At 35.3% G+C, this 21,376-nt stretch overlaps 3 protein-coding genes across 5 annotated transcripts; 1 reads left to right on the plus strand and 2 right to left on the minus strand.

Moving 5' to 3' along the window:
- Positions 1–18: 18 nt before the first annotated feature.
- Positions 19–3,005, minus strand: LOC110661046 (probable nucleoredoxin 3). Of its 3 annotated transcripts, none has more exons than XM_021819553.2 (5): positions 2,798–3,005; positions 2,406–2,561; positions 1,536–1,696; positions 779–1,258; positions 19–685 (listed from the first exon to the last, which is right to left on the minus strand). In XM_021819553.2, exons 3-5 carry the CDS (start codon positions 1,635–1,637, stop codon positions 104–106), a joined length of 1,164 nt encoding a protein of 387 aa, XP_021675245.2. In that variant the 5' UTR covers positions 1,638–1,696; positions 2,406–2,561; positions 2,798–3,005; the 3' UTR covers positions 19–103. The 3 variants fall into 3 exon arrangements, with proteins under 3 accessions (XP_021675245.2, XP_057985504.1, XP_021675244.2); XM_058129521.1 differs by having other exon boundaries at positions 1,536–1,703; XM_021819552.2 differs by having other exon boundaries at positions 1,536–2,561.
- Positions 3,006–3,346: 341 nt separating this feature from the next.
- Positions 3,347–6,105, minus strand: LOC110661045 (probable LRR receptor-like serine/threonine-protein kinase At4g31250). Its single transcript, XM_021819550.2, has 3 exons — positions 5,129–6,105; positions 4,469–5,038; positions 3,347–4,365 (listed from the first exon to the last, which is right to left on the minus strand). Exons 1-3 carry the CDS (start codon positions 5,760–5,762, stop codon positions 3,695–3,697), a joined length of 1,875 nt encoding a protein of 624 aa, XP_021675242.2. The 5' UTR covers positions 5,763–6,105; the 3' UTR covers positions 3,347–3,694.
- Positions 6,106–19,052: 12,947 nt separating this feature from the next.
- LOC110654002 (uncharacterized) lies at positions 19,053–21,105 on the plus strand. Its single transcript, XM_021809834.2, has 3 exons — positions 19,053–20,013; positions 20,323–20,596; positions 20,667–21,105. The coding sequence occupies exons 1-3, from the start codon at positions 19,066–19,068 to the stop codon at positions 20,801–20,803; spliced, it is 1,359 nt and encodes a 452-aa protein (XP_021665526.1). The 5' UTR covers positions 19,053–19,065; the 3' UTR covers positions 20,804–21,105.
- The last annotated feature ends 271 nt before the right edge of the window (positions 21,106–21,376 follow it).

Here is a 21,376-nt window from a genome sequence, read left to right on the forward strand (position 1 = left end):
TACGAGTTGCAATTGAAGTACCCAAAATAATTAATGCATTGCTTACTGCTAGAATATTAATATTTAATATTATTATCACTAGTATTACTCTCTTCAGATCACATCATTCTGTTTTTTGCACACATCCAGGGTGAAGGTCATAATCACACACTTGACAAGAGAATGCCCAGAACCTCCCTTGCCTTTTACAACAGTCGCACACATAGGCTTTTGCCATGTCCAATTTCAGTTCATGATGATGCTTTATGTCCTTCACTTGCTGAGGCAATGCATCTCCTTCCTTTTTCAACCCTGCTTCTATCTCTGCAATCCTCCTTTCTGTGAACGGGAAGGCCTTGGCACCGTACAAAGAAATCATCCCCTTCCCATCCATGCTGATAGTCTTCCCATCCTCCCCAATTATCACCAAAGCAGGAATCCCTTTAATGTTGAAGATCCTACACAGGTCTTGCCGCGTCCTATCCTCGTATGGAATGGCAAGCCATGGCATGTTACCTAGGTTGGTATTAAATTCTATAAGGTCTCGATCTGTGGACACCAATATAATTTCGAAGCATCCATCCCCTGTGGTTACCAGCTCATTGTAGGTTTCTATTAGCTGGGCAGTAAAGGCACGGCTAGGAGGGCACCAGTATGCTCCAAAATACAGGCCTACTGTTTTCCCAACAAGTTCAGATACTGGTATCTGCACAAAGGTTGCAAAGTTACATAAATATATATCATCATTAGAAACAAAAGGCCAAATTAATATAATACAATTGGGATAAAAGTAAATCACCTTTCTACCATCTCTAGATAAAACATAATTTCGTCCTTCATGTGCCAAAAGCTGTTCTAAATTTCCTCCTTGGCGCTTTGCATCATCGATAGCCCTCAATTCCTCTCTTCTCTTCCAGGTAAAGGGAAATGCTTGGGAGCCATAATCCTCTATCAACCCAATCAGATCTTCTTCAATCGATATTTCATCTGAAGCCAATGAAACAAATGATGGAATGCGATTGATGCCATAGATTTCACTCAATTTTCTGTTCAATTCCACGTCAAATGGAACTGCAAGCCACGGTATGCACTTGAAGTGTTCCTTGAATCCATCCTCATCACGGTCAAAGGAGACCATGATAATCTCTAGCTTTTTATCCTCAACTCTCAGGCTATTATAAAGTTGCACAAGCTGAGGAACAAAGGTTTTGCATGGCCTGCACCAGTTTGCGGAGAAGAACAGGCAAATTATCTTCCCATCACATGATGATAAGGGTACCTGAAGTTAGCATAAGAAAAAAAAGAAGAAGACCTGTGTTTCAGTCTTCTAATTAATTTCATTGAAGATGACATTTCCTAAGCTAAATAAACTTCAGTAATATAGAAATTTTCCATCTTTCTGTAAAGAGAGACAGAAGTACCTTATCAAAAGCCTTTTCTAACCTATTTGCTTGAACACCAAAGTAAAAGCTTTTAGCACTAATTGCACAGCACAGTTATGTATTATGTACAAAGAATAAATAATAAGATATTAAAAAATAAAAACAAGGACTTGCCTTTCCTTCACCCGAAAGAAGAAAATCGACCCCTTGAGATGCTAAGATCGTCACAAAGTCTCTTCTGTCGATAAGCTTGTCTTGATTATCAGGCCCTGCCATTAGAAGTTTATAACCACGAGTAAAAGCTGGTGTCCACCTTCCCTCTTTTATATGCTTTCCTTGAGACGTGTTGATCAAAAGAGAGAGAAATAAAACCGCAAGAGTGTTATTCCTTCTCTAAAAGAATTTTGGACGGTTCATATATAAAATTCTTTGGCCTATTTTAAAGATAACTTTTCTTTGCCATTTTAAACATGCTATTATAATCTCCATTTTTTGTCTTTTTTTTTATTTATTTCTCTACCTAATTAAGTTTTCTCAGCATGTATAACTAGAGCATTAATGCCTTTTTCAAAGAAAGTGAAACGCAAAGGAGTGCAAATGCATGTGAAGCACACTTGGTGACTATTAAGAGACAAAAACCATCCTTTGCAAACCAAAATTTAAAAAAAAAAAGAAAAGAAAAAGAAACGGAAACCATCAGTTTCATGTATTTTCATTATCTGTCAAGAAACAAGCCAAGGACAAGGTAGGTCCAAATTTTTAGAAGAGAATCTATGACATTTCTTCTCATGGAAATGACAGCACACTTGCGCAAATGAATCTAATGCTAATTCTGTCCACGCCATAATAAGGCCTACCACAGTGTGAGAAGTATGCATTTTGTTGAACCTACGCCAACCCTGTAAAGTGTTTGGAACCTTCTTTGGCCCAGCAGTGACAAATCAGTGAATGATGCCTCTTTTTTTGGGTTGTTTCTATTTTACATTAACTGTCCCCAAGCAAAGCATAGCATAGAAAACCCTAGAGATAGAGCAGAGCATAAACCTGAGGTAACAATTTGCTTAGCAGCTTGGACAGGAGAAAACAATTTGCTGGATACGATCTAGTGCCCTCACACCCAACTTGTTGAATCGATTACCTTTGGTTTATCACGGTGTTCAAAGAATGAAAAGGCAACAAATTTATCAATCACCTGAGATTCTGCATGAACAAGCTATGCTTTCATAATCAATTTATAATTAAATGATCAAATTCAAAAAAAAGGAAAAAAGACAAAGTTCACAAAAAAAATCCACTATAATCTCATGTTTCAGGTTTTCTTTTTTCTTTTTCTTTTTTTTTTCTTTTTAATTTTTTATCCATTGCAGAAGAAATTCCAAAGGAGTAAGGTTTACAGCAAGTACTGAGGAATGTAGCTGTACAGAAAGTAGAATTACCTTAACATTTACTGACTATGGATGGATTAGCTTGTGGACTCTGGAAGAGAAAGATGGGGATATTACATATTCCAAGAGAAGGGGATGAGGGGAATTTGGGAGCACATAGAGAGGTTATCCTGGGAAGGGAATAGATGCATAAAAATTGTAGACAGGCAAGCAGGCGCAACTTTTCTCGATAGGATAGAGATACAAGTCTCTATCTATCGCATAATGATGCGTGGAAGTTGATTATATCTAAGGTAGCCAGCAATACTCACCAGGAATATTCCATTTCCGAAATTATGCTGCAATATATCATAATTATTAACACAGGCTGACAATAGGATTTTGCATTTTCTACTGGGATGGCGTCAAACCCCGCACTTGCATCAATTTGACGCTGTACATCAGCGTCATTACGAGGGTTCTTCTTGAGGTTCAAGTCAGGCTACACCGCATTAATGTAGGCATTAATTGCATACACAAATTTGATATTTGATGCAAACAATAATAAGAGTAACATGGTATAATGATGCTAATTCTAACATATGTCTCAGGAAAAATTACTTAGGACATTAAAACCCAGAAAATATACCACTAAACGTGCTGGACCATCACTGAAAATGACCCAGAGAAACTAAGCAGCCACTTCCTATTCTTCAAAGAGAAAATTATTTCTTGGAAAGAGTAAGAGACTCTAAATCAATTACATAAAAAAGAAAACATATATAATAGTTTAATAACAGAGATGATCAATTGGACGAAATAAGAATATTAAGAAAAGGAAGATAAAATTGAGAAACACACAACAACCACTGATCGGACAATGAACTCATCCATTCATGGACTAATTTGTGGCCAAAAATGACCTCTGAGTCAATGTTCTCTTTCGAAGAGTAGAGCAAGCTTCAGTGATCAACGGTTGATAGAGAAAGAGAAATCGTCCTCAGTCATTGCTCTGGAAGAGTAGAGTTCTCCTTCACTTGCGTAGGAACTGAAGTCATCATCGCTGTCTCTCTCCTTCAACTCCTCGATCTTGTCCACAGCCTCCCTCAAATCCCACCTTCTCTCCACTCTCCATTCACAGCAGCACATCCCTATCTTCAAGAGCTTCAGCAACTCACCCTCGCCATGCTTAGTCCCTCTCATATCCATATCAAACACCTCTCCCGTCCATTCTTCTCTGACAACTGAATTTACCCAAGTCGCTAGATCAGCATTGGCGCCTTTACCTTGTCTAAGATAATTGGCCGGAAACTTACCGGTCAACAGCTCCAGGATTAGAATGCCGAGACTCCACACATCGGTCTTTGTTGTGGTGCGGTCACTTTGGATGAATTCTGGGGACTTGTACGCTACCATAACTTGTTGAGCATGAGCTTTGTTTACCACAGGCACCAACCCATAGTCCGTCAACAGGGGCTCGAAAGTATGGTCCAGAAGCACGTTAGAGGATTTCAGGTGACCATGCGGTAGAGTTAGGTTAGGGAACTCCTTGTGGAGGTAGGCCAATCCCCTGGCTACCCCTTTGATGATTTTTAGGCGAGTTGGCCAGTCCAGCCCTGGTTGTCCGGAGGCACGCTTAGCTGAAATCAATCAAGACAGAAATTTCCATCTTTAAGTTCCAGTTTTGTTACATTAAAGAGTTTACCTTAGTGGTTTAGAAAATGTAAAAGATGAGAGAAATACCATGAAGATGACTAGCCAAACTCCCATTTTCAATAAAGTCAAAAATTAAAAGCTTTTCATCTTTCCTATAGTAGAATGCGACGAGAGGGAGCAAATTACAGTGCGACAGCGTTCCTAGCCTAGCCATGTGCTCCTGAAATTCTTCCTTGCCGACATTATTCATTTCCCTAAACCTCTTCACAACCATGGCAGACCCATCTAAAAGAAGTGCCTTATAAGATGACCCAAAATTCCCGCTTCCCAAAACCTCAGCAGAGGCCCTCAGAAGTTCTTGCAAGTCAAATCTCTCTCTGTCGTTCCTAACGAAATGCAACTGGCCCTTGTGATCGTGATCAGGCGATTGAACAAATTCTTTTCGGCCCATAACAGCAAATTTGGTTTGTGCTTTAGTCCCTTGGACTTGGAGCTGCTTCACTTGGGTCGTTTTGGTTCGGCGGCCGCGGAAATAAGCAACTGCAACCAGGGCAGCTAATGCAATCACACTTGCCGACACTACCGCGATTATTATTATGGTCTTCTTCCTGGAGGACTTGCATGCAGACAGTGGCTTTCCACATAGGCCATCGTTCCCTGCTCCATACAAATTGAATTATTAAATGTCATTCATAAAACAAAAAACTTTTTCATAGCAAGGTCAACTAAATCAATTGCAAAGATCACCTGCAAAAGAGGCTAGATTGATGCCGGCAAGGGCAACCGGAATGTGACCGTTCAAATGGTTATTGGAGACGTTAAACAATAAGAAGTCGTGTTGAAAGTCCGGTATTTGGCCTTCAAATTGATTATTCTCGAGGCTGAGTTTGACAAGCTTGGGCAAGGGAAGAAGCGCAGAAGGGATTGGGCCCGTGAAGTTGTTATTTGCCAAATAAAGTTGAGTCAAGGAGTTCATTCCAGCAAAAGCATCGTCAGCAATTTTCCCCGAGAATTTGTTCATGGACAAATACAAGGTCCTCAAGGAAGTGAGTTTATTCAACGGTGGCAATGGGCCCTCGAAGCTATTGTTCTTAAAGCTCAAGGCTCTCAACTTAGGCAACTGGACGAGGGTGTCTATATCAATCATGCCAGACAGGTCCATGTTCTCCAGGGTCAACTTATCAATGACACCATCATCTTTGCAATGCAAACCAACCCAATTGCATGGATTGACTGTCTCGTTCCAACTGTAAAGCGCCGCGGAATTAGTGAGGGAGTTCTTGAAGGTGATGAGGACGGCAGTATTACCATCGCCGGACGATGAAGTTGTGAAAAAGAAAAATAATAACAAAGGCATCCAACATGCTACAGCGCGACCCATAATGAAGCATACACGCGAAAATTGATGATGATGAGGATTGTGCTCGGAAGACAAGAGACTAATGAAATGCTCTATAGCAAAGAGACAAATTAATAAATATAATCGACAATGTCCCCTTTGGTAGTCAAGAATGAGCTGTTAATGGAGGTGGCCGGCGTTCTGAGCAGGTGATATATTCTTGGTTTTCGTTCCATAGCTAGTTTTGATGGTTATTGCCTTGTATTTATTAGTATTAGCATTTGCTTCTGCGGCATAATGCTAATAAATTAATAAAAATAATGATGTTTTATTGTTGGCTCAGCCGTCTGTTATAATAAATTAAAGGACGACACTATATGACTGCGACTTCTATGTTGCAAGAAGATGTTTCGACCAAAAAAAAATGAAGAAGATGTCTTCAATGAAATTTTCTCGATTCTGACGAATGATTCGTGATGCTTGCTAGTTTGCATTCATAGATCTTGGAATTGGGCATTGATGTCTCAAAATATGTCCAAGAGGGGGGTGAATTGAACTTTAAAAATAATTTTCGGTTATTGCTCAAAACCTTTGAAAATTGCAGCTAGGTTCAACTCAATTGACTAATGAGAAATATGAATAATACAGCTTTATTGACAAGTTGATTCAAAGTTAGGCTATATGCAATCAGTATACTGATCTAACAAATTATATCAGGATTCAGCAGAGATATCAGTAATCTGGATAAGTTTTTAACACAAAGAATCGGAAGCGATACCGGATATACTAACCGGCGAGATCAAACAACCAGCAGATTAAATCAGATATTAACAGATTTAGCAGTAAACTAATTTTCTCAGTTTGCAGCAAGGTTAACAGCAAATGGCCTCAACTTTCATATCAGCAAAAGCATATCAATCATAAAGTTAAAATGCATAAATGTAAAGAGCAAGGGTTGAGAAAATGAACACTGAAATTTTTATAGTGGTTCGGCTCAACTAGCCTACATCCACTCTCTCAAAGATCCCACTTTGAATCTTCACTTCACTATTCTTCTCTTTTAAAGGCAAGAGACAAAAAGCCTTTTATAAATCTTCTCACCAAAGTTTTTACAAGTAGCTTAACACTTCTACCAAGTGTTATCCCAAACACTTTTCACAACGAAGCTTCACTAGGTGCTTGAATGACTTCTCATAAATGATAATAATGAGTTTAAAACTCACTCTCACTCAATACAACAGAATCTATAAAGAAGAGTTGAGTAAATAAACCAATGATGAGCAATAAAACACTTTGAGCACTTTGAATAAAAGCTTTTATAATTTTGAACAGTGGAGAGTCTTTCATTAAGTGCAAAATGGCCAAAGGTAGGTGTATTTATAGCTTTGGAACGTTTTTGACCGTTTGGAAACTCATTTGAATGTTACAGATACGAATTTCAAGAAAATAGCCGTTATTTTGTCGTTTTCTGCGATGTTGTGCAGAGTTGAGACAGTTAGCATACTGGAGAAAATAGCAAACCAGTTAGCATACTAAAATAAATAGCAAACCAGTTAGCATACCAGGAAAACTTTTCTGCATAACTTTCAAAACTATAAAACTTTACACCAAATCATAGTCAAACACTTTTTAGGCCAATAATGATGTTTAAAAGAAAAATCTTTTGAGGGATTGAAAATAAGCATCATTGACTTTTACTCCTCAATTCTTTTCACAAGTAATCCTAAAAATAAAACTTAACTTCTATACTATATGTATCTTCAATTCTGATTTTCAATGTAGCCTTGGAAGGTAACCTTTTCTTCTTTTATCTCCTTTGATTCGTCATGTGTTATCCTTAGAATGTCATCCTTTCTTCAGAAGCACGAATCCATCATGAAATCCTTGTGTCTTTTTCTTTGAGATACACAACACTTAAGACAATGTTAGTTTGATTCTAGTTGAGTTTTGGTATCATCAAAATCTATGCTCCTTTGAGCTTGTGGGGTCAACAATCTTCCCCTTTTTGATGATGACAAAACTCAATTGAATCACCATGTAAATGTTAATAAGTGTGAGTATGTATATGAAAGTATATGTGAGAATAACTCCCCCTATGTATGTGCTTATATCAACAATTAATCACAAATAACTCCCCCTTAATAATTTCAATGAAATATTCATAAGCATTTTCTTAAGGAGTCAAGTGTGACTAAAGATACTAACTAAATATGCACAATATGCACACTAATCATAAACTGTATACCATTCACAAGTTATATCAACAATATGCACACTATAAAGTTATATCAACAATATACTATTCACAAACTATATCAACCACAAGTAATCACAAGCTATATCAACCACAAGTTATATCATCAATATTACTCATTCATTTTCTCCCCCTTTTTGTCAGCATCAAAAAAAAAATAATGGGAGAAATCATGCACATGTGTATAAATCAAAATCCAGTTTAAGTGCAGTGAATAAACAGTCAAAGCAGTAACTGACATAGCAAACTAATGTAAAGTTCAGAAAAACCAAAAGTAGCAAACTAAGTAGCAAATTAAGAGACAGACTGTTAGATAAAATGTAATCATCAAATATGCAGAATGGTTGTTTATCCTTTTAGCCTAGAGCTTTGTCTAATTGGTTTTGGAGCAGCCATCTTCAACTTCTTTGGCTTGACAAGTTTATCACTCAAGGTTTGAAGAATTTCAGCAACCATTTCAGTTCCTGGTGTCAAGGGAATAATGGGGCCAGCTGCTAACTCAGTTGCAGCAGTAGTACCAGATTCTGCTGTCAACTTTTTACCAGTTTTAGCCTTTTTGCTAGATGGTTTACCAGTTTCCTCTTTTTGCTTCCTTCTTTGTTCCTTTTGAGCTGGTTTTGCCTTGTCTTTTGCAGGAGCAGCAGGAGCAGGAGTCTATGGTTCTGCCTCAGATTCTGAGTCACTCATATCTGTCCCACTTCCTTCTTTGCTGCCTCCATTACCATTTCCATCATCAGAATCATCTTTATCTTTTTCAGCTTCATCTTCTTCCTCTTCTTCCTTTTCTTCCTCTTTCTCTTCTTCTTCTTCTTCTATTTCTTCTTCTTCCTTTTCTGTTTCTTGTTCTTCTTTTTCTTTTTCTTTCTCTGTTTGAGGGACAGAACCAGTAGCAGCCTTACTGGTTTCTCCAGCTTCAGTACTTGAAATACCCAGATGAACTTTGATTTTAAACAATTCTTCCACAATTTTATATATTAACATCAAGGTACCATCAACTTTAGAATCAAGAGCATTCATAAGAACAATTTGAAAACCTCTAAATTTCTGTAGCTCTCCAAGTTCAATTTCAACAAATTCCCTCAAATTGTTTACTTCTTCTAGAATTCCTTCAACATTTACAGTACCGCTTGCACTATCCTTGGAACTAGCACCTTGTTCAAATCTAAGCTTTCTACCATCATCATCTTTTTGCAGACTTGTAATTGGGATCATATTTGTTCTAAGTTTCTCAATTTCCAAAGGGATCCCAAAGTCTCTAAACAGACCATTAAGAAGATGGGCATAGGGTAGCTTGTAAGGTGGTTTCCATTTCATGATTTGTTTCAGCATAAAGTAGGCAAGATTAAATTCAATTTGATTCACAATATGCCAAATTATGCAGAGATCAAGGGTACTTAAATAGTTTGGACTGCCAGTTCTAGGGTTCAACACATAGATGATAAAACTATGAAGAATTTTGATGTGTTGATGAGCATGGGTAATGCTAGTTTTATCCTTTACTTCCCCTTTAAATACTTCAGCCTCAAAATCTCTTTTGTTAAATCCACCAACAGCAAAAACATCTTTGTGAGAACAAATTTTATTCTCACTGTTTGGGATTCCTAGGGCTTTGGCTAATCTATCAACAGTCACTTCATAGACTTTCCCTTTCATTTTCACCTTAAAAGATTCATCTCTATCAGAATCATCAACCCTTAAATTCTTATAGAATTCTTGAACTAAGTCCACATATACTCCTTCAAAGGTCGAGCACAATTTGTCCCATTTTTGATATTCAAACAAGGATTGTAAAGGAACAGAAACTTCAGTAAAAGCAGGCCAGTGGATATACCTGGGTTCATGAATGGCCCTTTCCATATGTATAACTGGAGCTTTTAAAGTCTTTTTCTTTTTGGTTCCTTTTTCTTGGATAGGCTCACTGGTTCTTTTCTTGAGTGTTTCTTTTGATTTTCCAATTACCAGAGGAGCATCTTTTTGTGGAGGAGGAGACGCAGGAACACTTGCATCAGTGGAGTTTGAAGACGATGAATATGTGGGGATTTTTGCTTTGCCTTTTCCTTTTTCTCGCGCTATAACCAATCTCAGAAGCAAATTAGGCCGCAAGGACAGTGAAAACTGGGTTCACAAATTTAATGATGTGAGCAGTTAATATATATAAACTATTCGAAGCACATCAATATATTTTTAGCACAACTTAGCACAATGTCATAAAAATAGAACAAACAACAAGAGATATTCGGGTTTTTGAGAATCCATGGCAACCGATTCATGATTTTGTTATATACCACATTTTTATGAAATGTTAATGCCCAAAAAAATCAGCAGCACATTGCGAAATCAAAACAAACAAAACAAGCACAAACAAAATGTAAAACACGATTCCATTAAAGTTTCATATTTGATACCTGAGATTTGCAGAGACAGAGAGTGCGAATTGTTACCAAGCGCGTCAAAAACCAAAAACTAATCCAACAAGAAATGGTTTCTTTCGGCAGATTTAGACAAATAACGGAAATGAAAAATTTTAGGGATTTTCTAACTTGAAACAATCGATTTAATCGATTCACAGCCAATGGGTTTCAGAAATATTTAAGAACGATGAAGGGAGACAATGGTTTGAAAGGTTGCGAATGAAATGGGTTTGCAAATGGAGAGAAAATACATCTGTTCGGGTTTTGGTAGGTGATGCGACGAAAAGAAGAAGGAGTTTTGAATTTTAAAACTGAAAAGACACAATTGAAGACATTTGCAGAGAATGGGTACCGTGTATCAGTGGAGTTGCAGAGAAAATATTGATGGTTCCAAAAAAAAATTTGAGTCCCGTGCTAATTAATGTGTTAAAAGTCTGTTTTGCCCTTAAAATGCATAGAGATACAATACTCTAAATAGAGGGGCATTTAAGTAATATGCTCTTTAAACATGCAGAATAGGCGCTCGAGAAAAAAAATAATTTAGAGTTTTAGTACAATCAAACCTGACTTCCAGTTTGCCAACGAAAAAGTAGGAGCAGTGGTGAAGCATTTAGCAAACAAGAAAATTAGCAAACAGATTAGTATGCCACTGTGATCAAATTCTGCAGGTTACTGTTCATATCTGATAAGACCCAGAATTTTTCAACTTGTACCAGAAATATCAGAATGCATTTTTAACACTACAAACCAACATATATCACTTCATTTTCATATAGAAACATGAGAATGCATCAAAACTTAATCAAGAGCATCAATCATACCAAGTTCTCTTCTTATTTTGCAGAAAATTTCCTCATTAAGTGGCTTTGTAAAAATGTCAGCAAGCTGTTTTTCAGAAGGGACAAATTCAATTTGAATATCACCATTTTGAACATGATTCCTAATAAAATGATGTCTAATTTCAATATGCTTGCTTCTAGAGTGTTGAACAGGATTTTTTGATAGGTTTATAGCACTAGTATTGTCACATCTTATGGGAATGTGATCAAATTTAATTTCAAAATCTTCAAGCTGTTGTTTCATCCACAAAATCTATGCAACACAACTTCCAGCTGCAATATATTCAGCTTCTGCAGTAGAAAGTGCAACAGAGGTTTGCTTTTTACTGTGCCATGAAACTAATGCATGACCTAGAAATTGACAAGTTCCGTATGCTTTTTCTCGATCTACTACCAAAGAAAATCTGAATCACTATAACCAATAAGATCAAATGATTCACATTTTGGATACCATAAGCCAATGTTGTGAGTGCCAATGAGGTACTTAAAAATTCTCTTAACTACTACAAGATGAGATTCTTTTGGACATGATTGAAATCTTGCACATAAACATACACTAAAATGAATATCTGGTCTAGATGCTGTCAAGTAGAGTAAAGAACCAATCATACCTCTATAAAGTTTGTTATCTACCTCTTTACCTTTTTCATCTTTCTCCAATTTAATTGTTGAGCTCATGGGAGTTCCGATACTTTTCATATCCTCCATTTTGAACTTCTTTAGCATATCCTTTATGTACTTGGACTGATTTATAAAAATTCCATCTTTCATTTGCTTAATTTGCAATCCAAGAAAGAAAGTAAGTTCACCCATCATGCTCATTTCAAATTCACTTTTTATCATATTTGAAAATTTTTTACAAAAAGAATGGTCAGTAGCACCAAAAATAATATCATCTACATAGATTTGCACAATAAGCATGTCTTTTCCTAGTTTCTTAATGAAAAGAGTAGTATCCATTTTTCCTCTTTTAAAATCATTTTGAAGCAAAAATTTACTAAGTCTCTCATACCATGCTCTAGGAGCTTGCTTTAAACCATAGAGAGCTTTAGTAAGCTTGTAAACATGATTTGGAAAGTGAGGGTCTTCAAAACCAGGAGGTTGAGCTACATAAACTTCTTCATCAATGTATCCATTTAAGAATGCACTTTTAACATCCATTTGATAAAGCATGAAATTCTTAAAACATGCAAAAGCACACAACATTCTAATAGCTTCAATTCTAGCAACCGGAGCAAAGGTTTCATCAAAATCGATACCTTCCTCTTGGTTGTATCCTTGAGCTACTAGTCTAGCTTTATTTCTAACTACATGTCCTTTTTTATCCATCTTATTCCTAAATACCCATTTAGTTCCAATAACAAAATGCTTTTTAGGTTTAGGAACAAGTGTCCACACTTTGTTTCTTTCAAATTGATTTAATTCCTCTTGCATAGCAAAAAGCCAATTTTCATCATTTTGAGCATCATCATATGTTTTGGGTTCAAATTGAGAAACAAAAGCAACATTACTAAAATATCTTCTAAGTTGAGCTCTTGTCATCATTCTTTGTGATGGACTATCAAAAATGTCATCTTTGGAATGATTTCTATGGTACCTCCATTCTTGTGGAATATCTTGATGTTGAGGTTCCTCAATTTGTAGTTCTTCCACATTTGGTTGAGAGTCTTCTTGAATTTCAACATTTGTGGAGCAAGGTAGTTCTTCTTCTTTGTCATTTTGATCATCCTCCACTAGTTCTTTTGAATCAAGCTCATCTTTATTTGAATTCTTTGAATTTAGAATCTGCTCAATTTCATCATCACAAGAATCTTTCCTTTGCACAGAAGTGTTAGCATCATCAAAAAGTATATGCATTGATTCTTCCATGGTCAATGTTTTTCTATTGAAAATCCTATATGCTTTGCTATTTGTTGAATAGCCTAGAAATATTCCTTCACAAGATTTAGCATCAAATTTCTTGAGATTGCTGTCTTTGTTATTCAAAACGTAACATTTGCAACCAAAGACATGAAAATATGCAATATTGGGTTTTCTTCCTTTCCATAGTTCATAAGGAGTTTTCTTTAAAATAGCTCTAATGGAAACTCTGTTCAAAATGTAGCATGTCAGATTTACAAATTTTCCGCCTAAATATTTTGGCAAACTGTTTTCATTTAGCATTGTTCTTGCCATTTCTTGCAAAGATCTGTTTTTCCTTTCAACAACTCCATTTTGTTGTGGAGTTCTAGGAGCTGAAAATGTATGATAAATACCATTTTGAGAGCAGAAATTTTCAAACAAATTATTTTCAAATTCTTTTCCATGATCACTCCTCAAAGATGTAATGCAATATCCTTTTTCATTTTGAGTTCTTTTGCAAAAAGCTTCAAATATATCAAAGGTTTCATCTTTATGAGCAAGAAAGAAAGTCCATGTGAATTTTGAAAAATCATCAACAATAACAAATGTATATGCCTTGCCTCCTAGACTTCTAGGTGTGATTGGGCCAAAAAGATCAAGATGTAATAATTCCAATGGTCTAGACGTAGTTACAACATTTTTGGATTTGAAAGATGATTTTGTATGCTTACCAAGTGCACAAGCTTTGCATTGAAATTCTTTTTTAAATCTTAGCTTTGGAAGTCCTCTAACAAGGTTCCTTCTAGAGAGTTTAGCAAGTGTACTCATGCTAGCATGTCCTAATTTTCTATGCCATAACCATGCACTATCATCTGAAGTCATAAAACATGTTTCACAATTTTCTTCAAGACTTGTTAAATCAAGTAGGTAAATATTATCTATTCTAGCACCAGCAAACATAACATTATTTCCATGAATCTCACAATGTGTAGAAGTAAAAATGACTTTAAAACCATTATCACATAATTGACTAACACTCAAAAGATTATACTTTAATCCTTGAACTAATGCAACATTCTCAATGCAAGGATTTTTACCAATAGTTCCACATCCAATAATTTTAGCTTTACTTTTATCACCAAATTTGACATAACCTTCTTCTTTTAACGTAAGAGAGGAAAACTTGTCTTTTTTTCCTGTCATGTGCCTAGAGCAGCCACTATCAATATACCAATGTTCTGTTTCCAGCATACTCCTTAGGCAGACCTGAAATCAGTTAACTGTTCTTAGGTACCCAAGCAACTTTGGGTCCTTGAGTGTTAGTAACATTAGGTAGGGTTCCTTTAGGCACTCATACTTTCTTTGCCTTAAAGGTTCCTTTCCTAATAAGACAAGCATTAATCATATGACCTTTATGATTACAATAAAAGCATGTAATACTTGGTTGAGAAAAGGATGTAGCTTTAACAAAAAATTGTTTGTATTTTTCATACTTCATAAATCCATCATAACCAATTCCAGATTTTTCATTTGTGGATCTTTGATTCCCAAGAAGTATATCAAGTGTTTCTTTTCCTTTTGTAAATTTAGTTAAATCTGTTGTCAAAAATTCAACTTTTGCCTCAAGAATTCTGTTTTTCTCAAGAAGTTGTTCACACACTTCTTTTGATCTTTGAAGCTCATCATTAACTTCCTTAAATAATTTCATTTGTGATTCATTTTCCTTTGAAGCCATACTCAAGGATATATTTTCTGATTTTAAAGCACAATTTTCATGAACTAAAATTTTGCATTTCTTTTTAAAAGTTCTATATTTATCATATGTCTTCACAAATGCAAGTTCTAATTCATCAACATTAGAAAGTTCAAGATTTACCTCATTTTCACTATCTTCGATGTGTGAGCTTTCACCTTTTTCTTCAATTGCCATCATACAAGTGTTTGCAGCTTCTTTGTCACTTGTTTCATCATTTGATGAAGAGTCACTATCACTCCATGTTGCCGCCATTGCCTTTTTACTTTTATCCTTTCTAAACTTGTTTTTCTTCTTCAATGTAGGACATTTTGGCTTAATGTGGCCTAGTTTGTTACACTCATAACAAACTATTTCACTTGAATGATTTGGAGTCTTTGGAGCATATTTCTTTGTAAACTTCTTGTATTTGCTTCCACCTTTTCTAAATGCTCTTTTGAATCTTTTGACTATCATAGCCATATCTTCATCATCATCACTTGAAACACTTGAATCATCACTTGAACTAACTTTAAGAGCAACACTTTTCTTTTTCTCATCTACCTTTTCGGATATGAAGGCTATACCTTTCTTTTTCTTTTGATCACCTTCTTTCTCATCTTTCTTATAGATCATCTCATGTGCAATGAGAGAACCAATTAGCTCATCATAGGTGTATTTTCTGAAATCCTTGGTGTCTTGAATAACAGTAGTCTTTGCTTCCCACGTCTTTGGAAGAGACCTCAGAATTTTCTTTACAAGCTCTTGTTTGTCAAATCTCTTTCCAAGAGCTTTAAGTAGATTGACAAGATCTATAAATCTGGTACTAATCTCGGCAATAGTTTCACCAGGTTTCATTTCAAACAACTCATAATCAAGGATGAGGAGGTTTGCCTTTGACTCTTTCACCACATCAGTTCCTTCATATGTGACTTCTAGTTTGTCCCAAATTTCTTTTGCAGTTTGACATCCTGAAATATGATTATACTCATTAATATCAAGAGCACAATGAAGAATGTTAATAGCCTTGGCATTTGTAGAAATTTTCTTCCAATCATTATCATCAAATTCAACTTCAGCTTTAGGAATTTGTACAGTTCCTTCACTGGTTTTATAAGGAATATAAGGACTATCTTTAATTATTCTCCAAGCATCAATGTTAACAGATTGTATAAAGTTTCTCATTCTAGTTTTCCAAAAAGAATAATTTGTGCCATTAAAAAGTGGTCTAGTGATGGAATAACCTTCAGCTAGGGGGGCAGGTATACCGGCTGAGTTTCTAGATGAACTAGCCATGTGTATGGATCACTCTAAGGGGTTTAATCCTCAAGCAAGAGAGACAAGCTCTGATACCAAATTGATGTCCCAAAATATGTCCAAGAGGGGGGTGAATTGGACTTTAAAAATAATTTTCGGTTCTTGCTCAAAACCTTTGAAAATTGCAGCTAGGTTCAACTCAATTGACTAATGAGAAATATGAACAATACAGCTCTATTGACAAGTTGATTCAAAGTTAGGCTATATGCAATCGATAATCTTGATCTAACAAATTATATCAGATTCAAAGAGAGATATCGATGTCTGGACAAGTTTTTAACACAGCAATCAGAGCAGTATACCAGATATACTAATTGACAGCAGATCAAACAACCAGCAGATTAAATCAGATATTAACAGATTTAGCAGTAAACTAATTTTCTCAATTTGCAGCAAGGTTAACAGCAAATGGCCTCAACTTTCATATCAGCAAAAGCATATCAATCATAAAGTTAAAATGCATAAATGTAAAGAGCAATGGTTGAGAAAATGAACACTGAAATTTTTACAGTGGTTCGGCTAAACTAGCCTACATCCACTCTCTCAAAGATCCCACTTTGAGTCTTCACTTCACTATTCTTCTCTTTTAAAGGCAAGAGACAAAAAGCCTTTTACAAATCTTCTCAACAAAGCTTTTACAAGTAGCTTCACACTTCTACCAAGTGTTATCCCAAACACTTTTCACAACCAAGCTTCACTAGGTGCTTGAATGACCTCTCATAAATGATAATAATGTGTTTAAAACTCACTCTCACTCAATATAACAGAATCTATAAAGAAGAGTTGAGTAAATAAGCCAATGATGAGCAATAAAACACTTTGAGCACTTTGAATGAAAGCTTTTATGATTTTGAACAGTGGAGAGTCTTTCATTAAGTGCAAAATGGCCAAAGGTAGGTGTATTTATAACTTTGGAATGTTTTTTACCGTTTGAAAACTCATTTGAACGTTACAGATACGAATTTCAAGAAAATAGCCGTTATTTTATCATTTTCTGCGATGTTGTGTAGAGTTGAGACAGTTAGCATACTGGAGAAAATAGCAAACCAGTTAGCATACTAAAATAAGTAGCAAACCAATTAGCATACCAGGAAAACTTTTCTGCATAACTTTCAAAACTATAAAACTTTACACCAAATCATAGTCAAACACTTTTTAGGCCAATAATGATGTTTAAAAGAAAAATCTTTTGAGGGATTGAAAATAAGCATCATTGACTTTTACTCCTCAATTCTTTTCACAAGTAATCCTAAAAATAAAACTTAACTTCTATACTATATGTACCTTCAATTCTGATTTTCAATGTAGCCTTGGAAGGTAACATTTTCTTCTTTTATCTCCTTTGATTCGTCCTGTATTATCCTTAGAATGTCATCCTTTCTTCAGAAGCACGAATCCATCATGAAATCCTTGTGTCTTTTTCTTTGAGATACACAACACTTAAGACAATGTTAGTTTGATTCTAGTTAAATTTTGGTATCATCAAAATCTATGCTCCTTTGAGCTTGTGGGGTCAACAGGCCCTCATTTTTAGTTGGGCCGCTTCTAATAGCATTATTTATTCTGCTCTTTTTAGTTTGTAATCCATTATTATAATTGAAATAATATGCATTAATCATAATTATTAAACACTGGATCAAAATTTATAATTAATATATAAAATAAAAATACTTTTATAAATAAATACTATCTTGTCATTAAAAATAAAAAAATATATCATTTTATAAAATTTATTGTATTATTATAAATAAAAAGATAATAACTAAGTAATATAAATTTAAAATTTTAAATATTAAAATATCAATGATATTATTGATATTTTAAAATTTTTAAATTGGCAAAGTCATTAGGTTAATGGTCACCGATTTAACTATCAAATCATTCAGATTTTTTTTATCAACACTTTATCTGGTTTAATGAGAAAACTAATTTAATTTTTTATTTGAATCATTTACCGAATTAATCTATCAAATGGATTCAGATTTTATAATGTTGTTATTAATCATCTATTTGAAAATTCTTTTATGTTTCATTTATCATGAATTTAAAAATATAAAATATATAATTAGACTTATACATAAAATAAATAAAATTTAAATATTTATAAAATTATTAGACACATCTAAAATATAAAACTTTAGTATTTCGCACTCATATGTATGAGTTTCTATACAATTTTTTTAATACAATTAACTATGGACGAAATTAAAATTTTGAGACTTCATAATTAATATTATTTCAATGTCATTAAAGTATAACTTATTAATAATATCTTCACAAATTATTGGGAAAAAATTATTTTAAATGCATCTAGTAATTTCTGCAGGTATCTGTATGTGAGAGTGATGGGATCACATGAGTAAACTCGCCTTTGTGGCTGGGATCCAATCCACGTATGATGTGAACCCGTGATCTTGGATCCACATGTCTGTATCCATCAATAAATATTTCAATTTCGCAAGTGAAAATGAAAATGGTTTTCATCTTGGCTACTTGAAGCAACGAATATACATATAATGAGTTGCAACCATAAAGGAAGGTCCTTGTCTAGTTCTCTTTAATTCTTGGCTTGATTGAAAATTTGAAACCTCCAGTAGGAGAGGACTCACGGGATAAAGCCAGTTTTCTGCTTTTACAGGTTGTGCCGTCGGCTTCTCATATCATGGTCATACATTGAAGATGGAGTTGTTCACTTTACTCAATTTAGGAATAAATTGCTGGTTTGATCTACCTAGAAAGCATATTAAGCTAGCTTACCCTCCCAAGCAAAGATATTGCTTATTTACCTAAAAAAAAAAATTAAACATAATGTTAATTTTTTCAAAATCAGAAAAGTTTCACAGAATCACAGGCCACTTGCCGATGGCTATACAAAAGGCCTAATGTGTGTGTGTGTATATATATATATATATCAATTCCAAGTTCCTTTTTGATCTCCAAGGCTCCAACCATGATCACCTCCACCACTTCTGCTGACACCCTTAACGATGCCCAATTCTCCAATCGACATTTGACGGCATTACCTGATCAAAACAATGAAGCAGCGCATGCTAACGTACCCTTTTTACTCCAACCATCATATGCAATGTCAAAATCCTTACTCTTCGATGAACTACGCAATTTTCGAATAAGCCTCAAATGGTGCGCCCTTGATCACTCCTCTTGCATAGGAAAATTTATATCATATTTCACATTCATATTCTTCACTATTATTGTCCCCACCATAAGCTCCCTCTCTATTAAAGTCCCATCCTCATCAGCAGCATCTGATGACCCCATATCTTTCAACAACCTGGTGCAGTTTCCTGAGTCTGGCTTGGCTCTAATGGCTTTCTTGACCCTATCCCGTTTCTTTAGAAGGTATAGCCTGCGCCAGCTCTTATTCCTGGATGGGCTACAAGACGATTCTTTGTTTGTCAGACGTGGATACTCTCGGGAACTTGATAAGGCTTTTCGTTACCTAGCATGCATTCTACTGCCATCCTTTTTTGTGGAACTGGCACACAAAATCATCTTCTTCTCTTCAGTGAAAATATCATTACCTTGCATGAGTTCAGGTGTTCCGATGAATTCTATCATGTTTGTGTTGGTGTTGGCATCGTGGGTTTACAGGACAGGCGTTTTCCTGTTGGTCTGCGTTCTATTTCGGCTGACTTGTGAGCTCCAAATACTCAGATTTGAAGGGTTTCATAAGTTGTTCGACGGATGCGAATCGTATGCTGGTGTCATATTCAGGGAGCATGTTAGGATTAAGAAACAGTTGTCTGTTACAAGCCACAGATATCGGTTCTTTATCATTGCTTGTTTGGTTACCATTACCATTAGTCAACTGGGAGCATTGTTGCTGGTTCTGGCATTCAAGTCTGACAAAACTTTCGTCAATTCAGGGGACCTTGTGGTATGTTTAGTTTCCTAATTAAAATTTTCAAAACAATTATGTTGTGCAATATTATGGCAGATGACAAAATGGTCTACGACAAACTATCATCATCGAGGTGTTAATCATGACAAAAATTTATCTAATCCTTATGGACCAAGACACAAACACATAAATTCACCAGTATTCACTATACATATTGTATCTTAAATATACAATAAAGTATTTTCCGTTAATTACAAAGATAATATAAATTAGAAAAGTCTACATATATAGGGAGTCTAGAGACGCTTGAGTTGATATAGTTTTATTATTCTTGGGAGAATGCAGATTTGTTCAGTGGTTCAGTTAAGTGGCTTCTTCCTATGCATACTGGGAGCAGCTAGAATCACACATAGAGCTCAAGGCGTCGTGTCCATAGCAACTAGATGGCATATGATCGTGACATCTTCATCCGCCAGATCAGACCAAGGGAAATGCATTGTCCCGGAGGTTGATGAGACTCTAGTATCCAAATCCGCTGTTACTGATGCCGATTCGTCAGACATTTTGGTCTCGACTTCCTCACAGAATCCATCGTCTTTCCAAACCAGGCAGGCATTTGGTAAGTATTCATAAATCTATCTCTTGTGCTGGTCAATTGCACATAACAGTACTAAAAATGTTTTGTGCAGTGGCATATTTGCAGCACAACAACGGAGGAATCACACTGTTCGGATTTGCACTTGATCGCGGATTGCTTCACACACTCTTTGCATTTGAGTTCTCTTTGGTGCTGTGGATTCTGAGCAAAGTGGTGGTTCTGTCTTGAACGAGTCTGTTGGAGTTGATGAGATTTAATAGGTAAAAATTCTATGTGAACAATTACAGAAAAGAGCTATACCTAAATATGGAGTAAGTATGGCGTTAGTTTATAAAAGAAAGCAATATTTCCCTATAAGAAGGGAGAGGTTGCTGCTGGAAAAATAAGAGAGAGTAGAGAGAATTAGAGAGGGCTGGAAAGAGAGTTTGAGAGAGTTAAGAAAATGAGCAAGAAAAGGAAAAAAAAAATCTTTGAATTTATATATGTAAATCCTATGTTTTTGTAATAAATTTATGTTTTTCTTTCTCATACTTGTTTTAGCATAAATCTCTCTTAAATTTTTTAGTTTTTCCTTTCTTCAAACCCAACAGAGTTCCTTTCAGAAGTCTTGTTCCCTTAATAAAAATACAAGTCACAGTACAAATAGAGAAGACGTTAAGCTTCCTACCAAACTCATAATGTAACATCTTATGCAATTACAAATCTGTATGTATATTCACATGCTTTTTTTAAAGAAAAAAAAAAATTCTCCTAGTCCTGCGTTTGATTTTGCTCTCATGAAAAATGCATAAGCAAATAAGG

This window comes from Hevea brasiliensis, chromosome 11, assembly GCF_030052815.1.
Source record: "Hevea brasiliensis isolate MT/VB/25A 57/8 chromosome 11, ASM3005281v1, whole genome shotgun sequence".
NCBI lineage: Eukaryota > Viridiplantae > Streptophyta > Magnoliopsida > Malpighiales > Euphorbiaceae > Hevea > Hevea brasiliensis.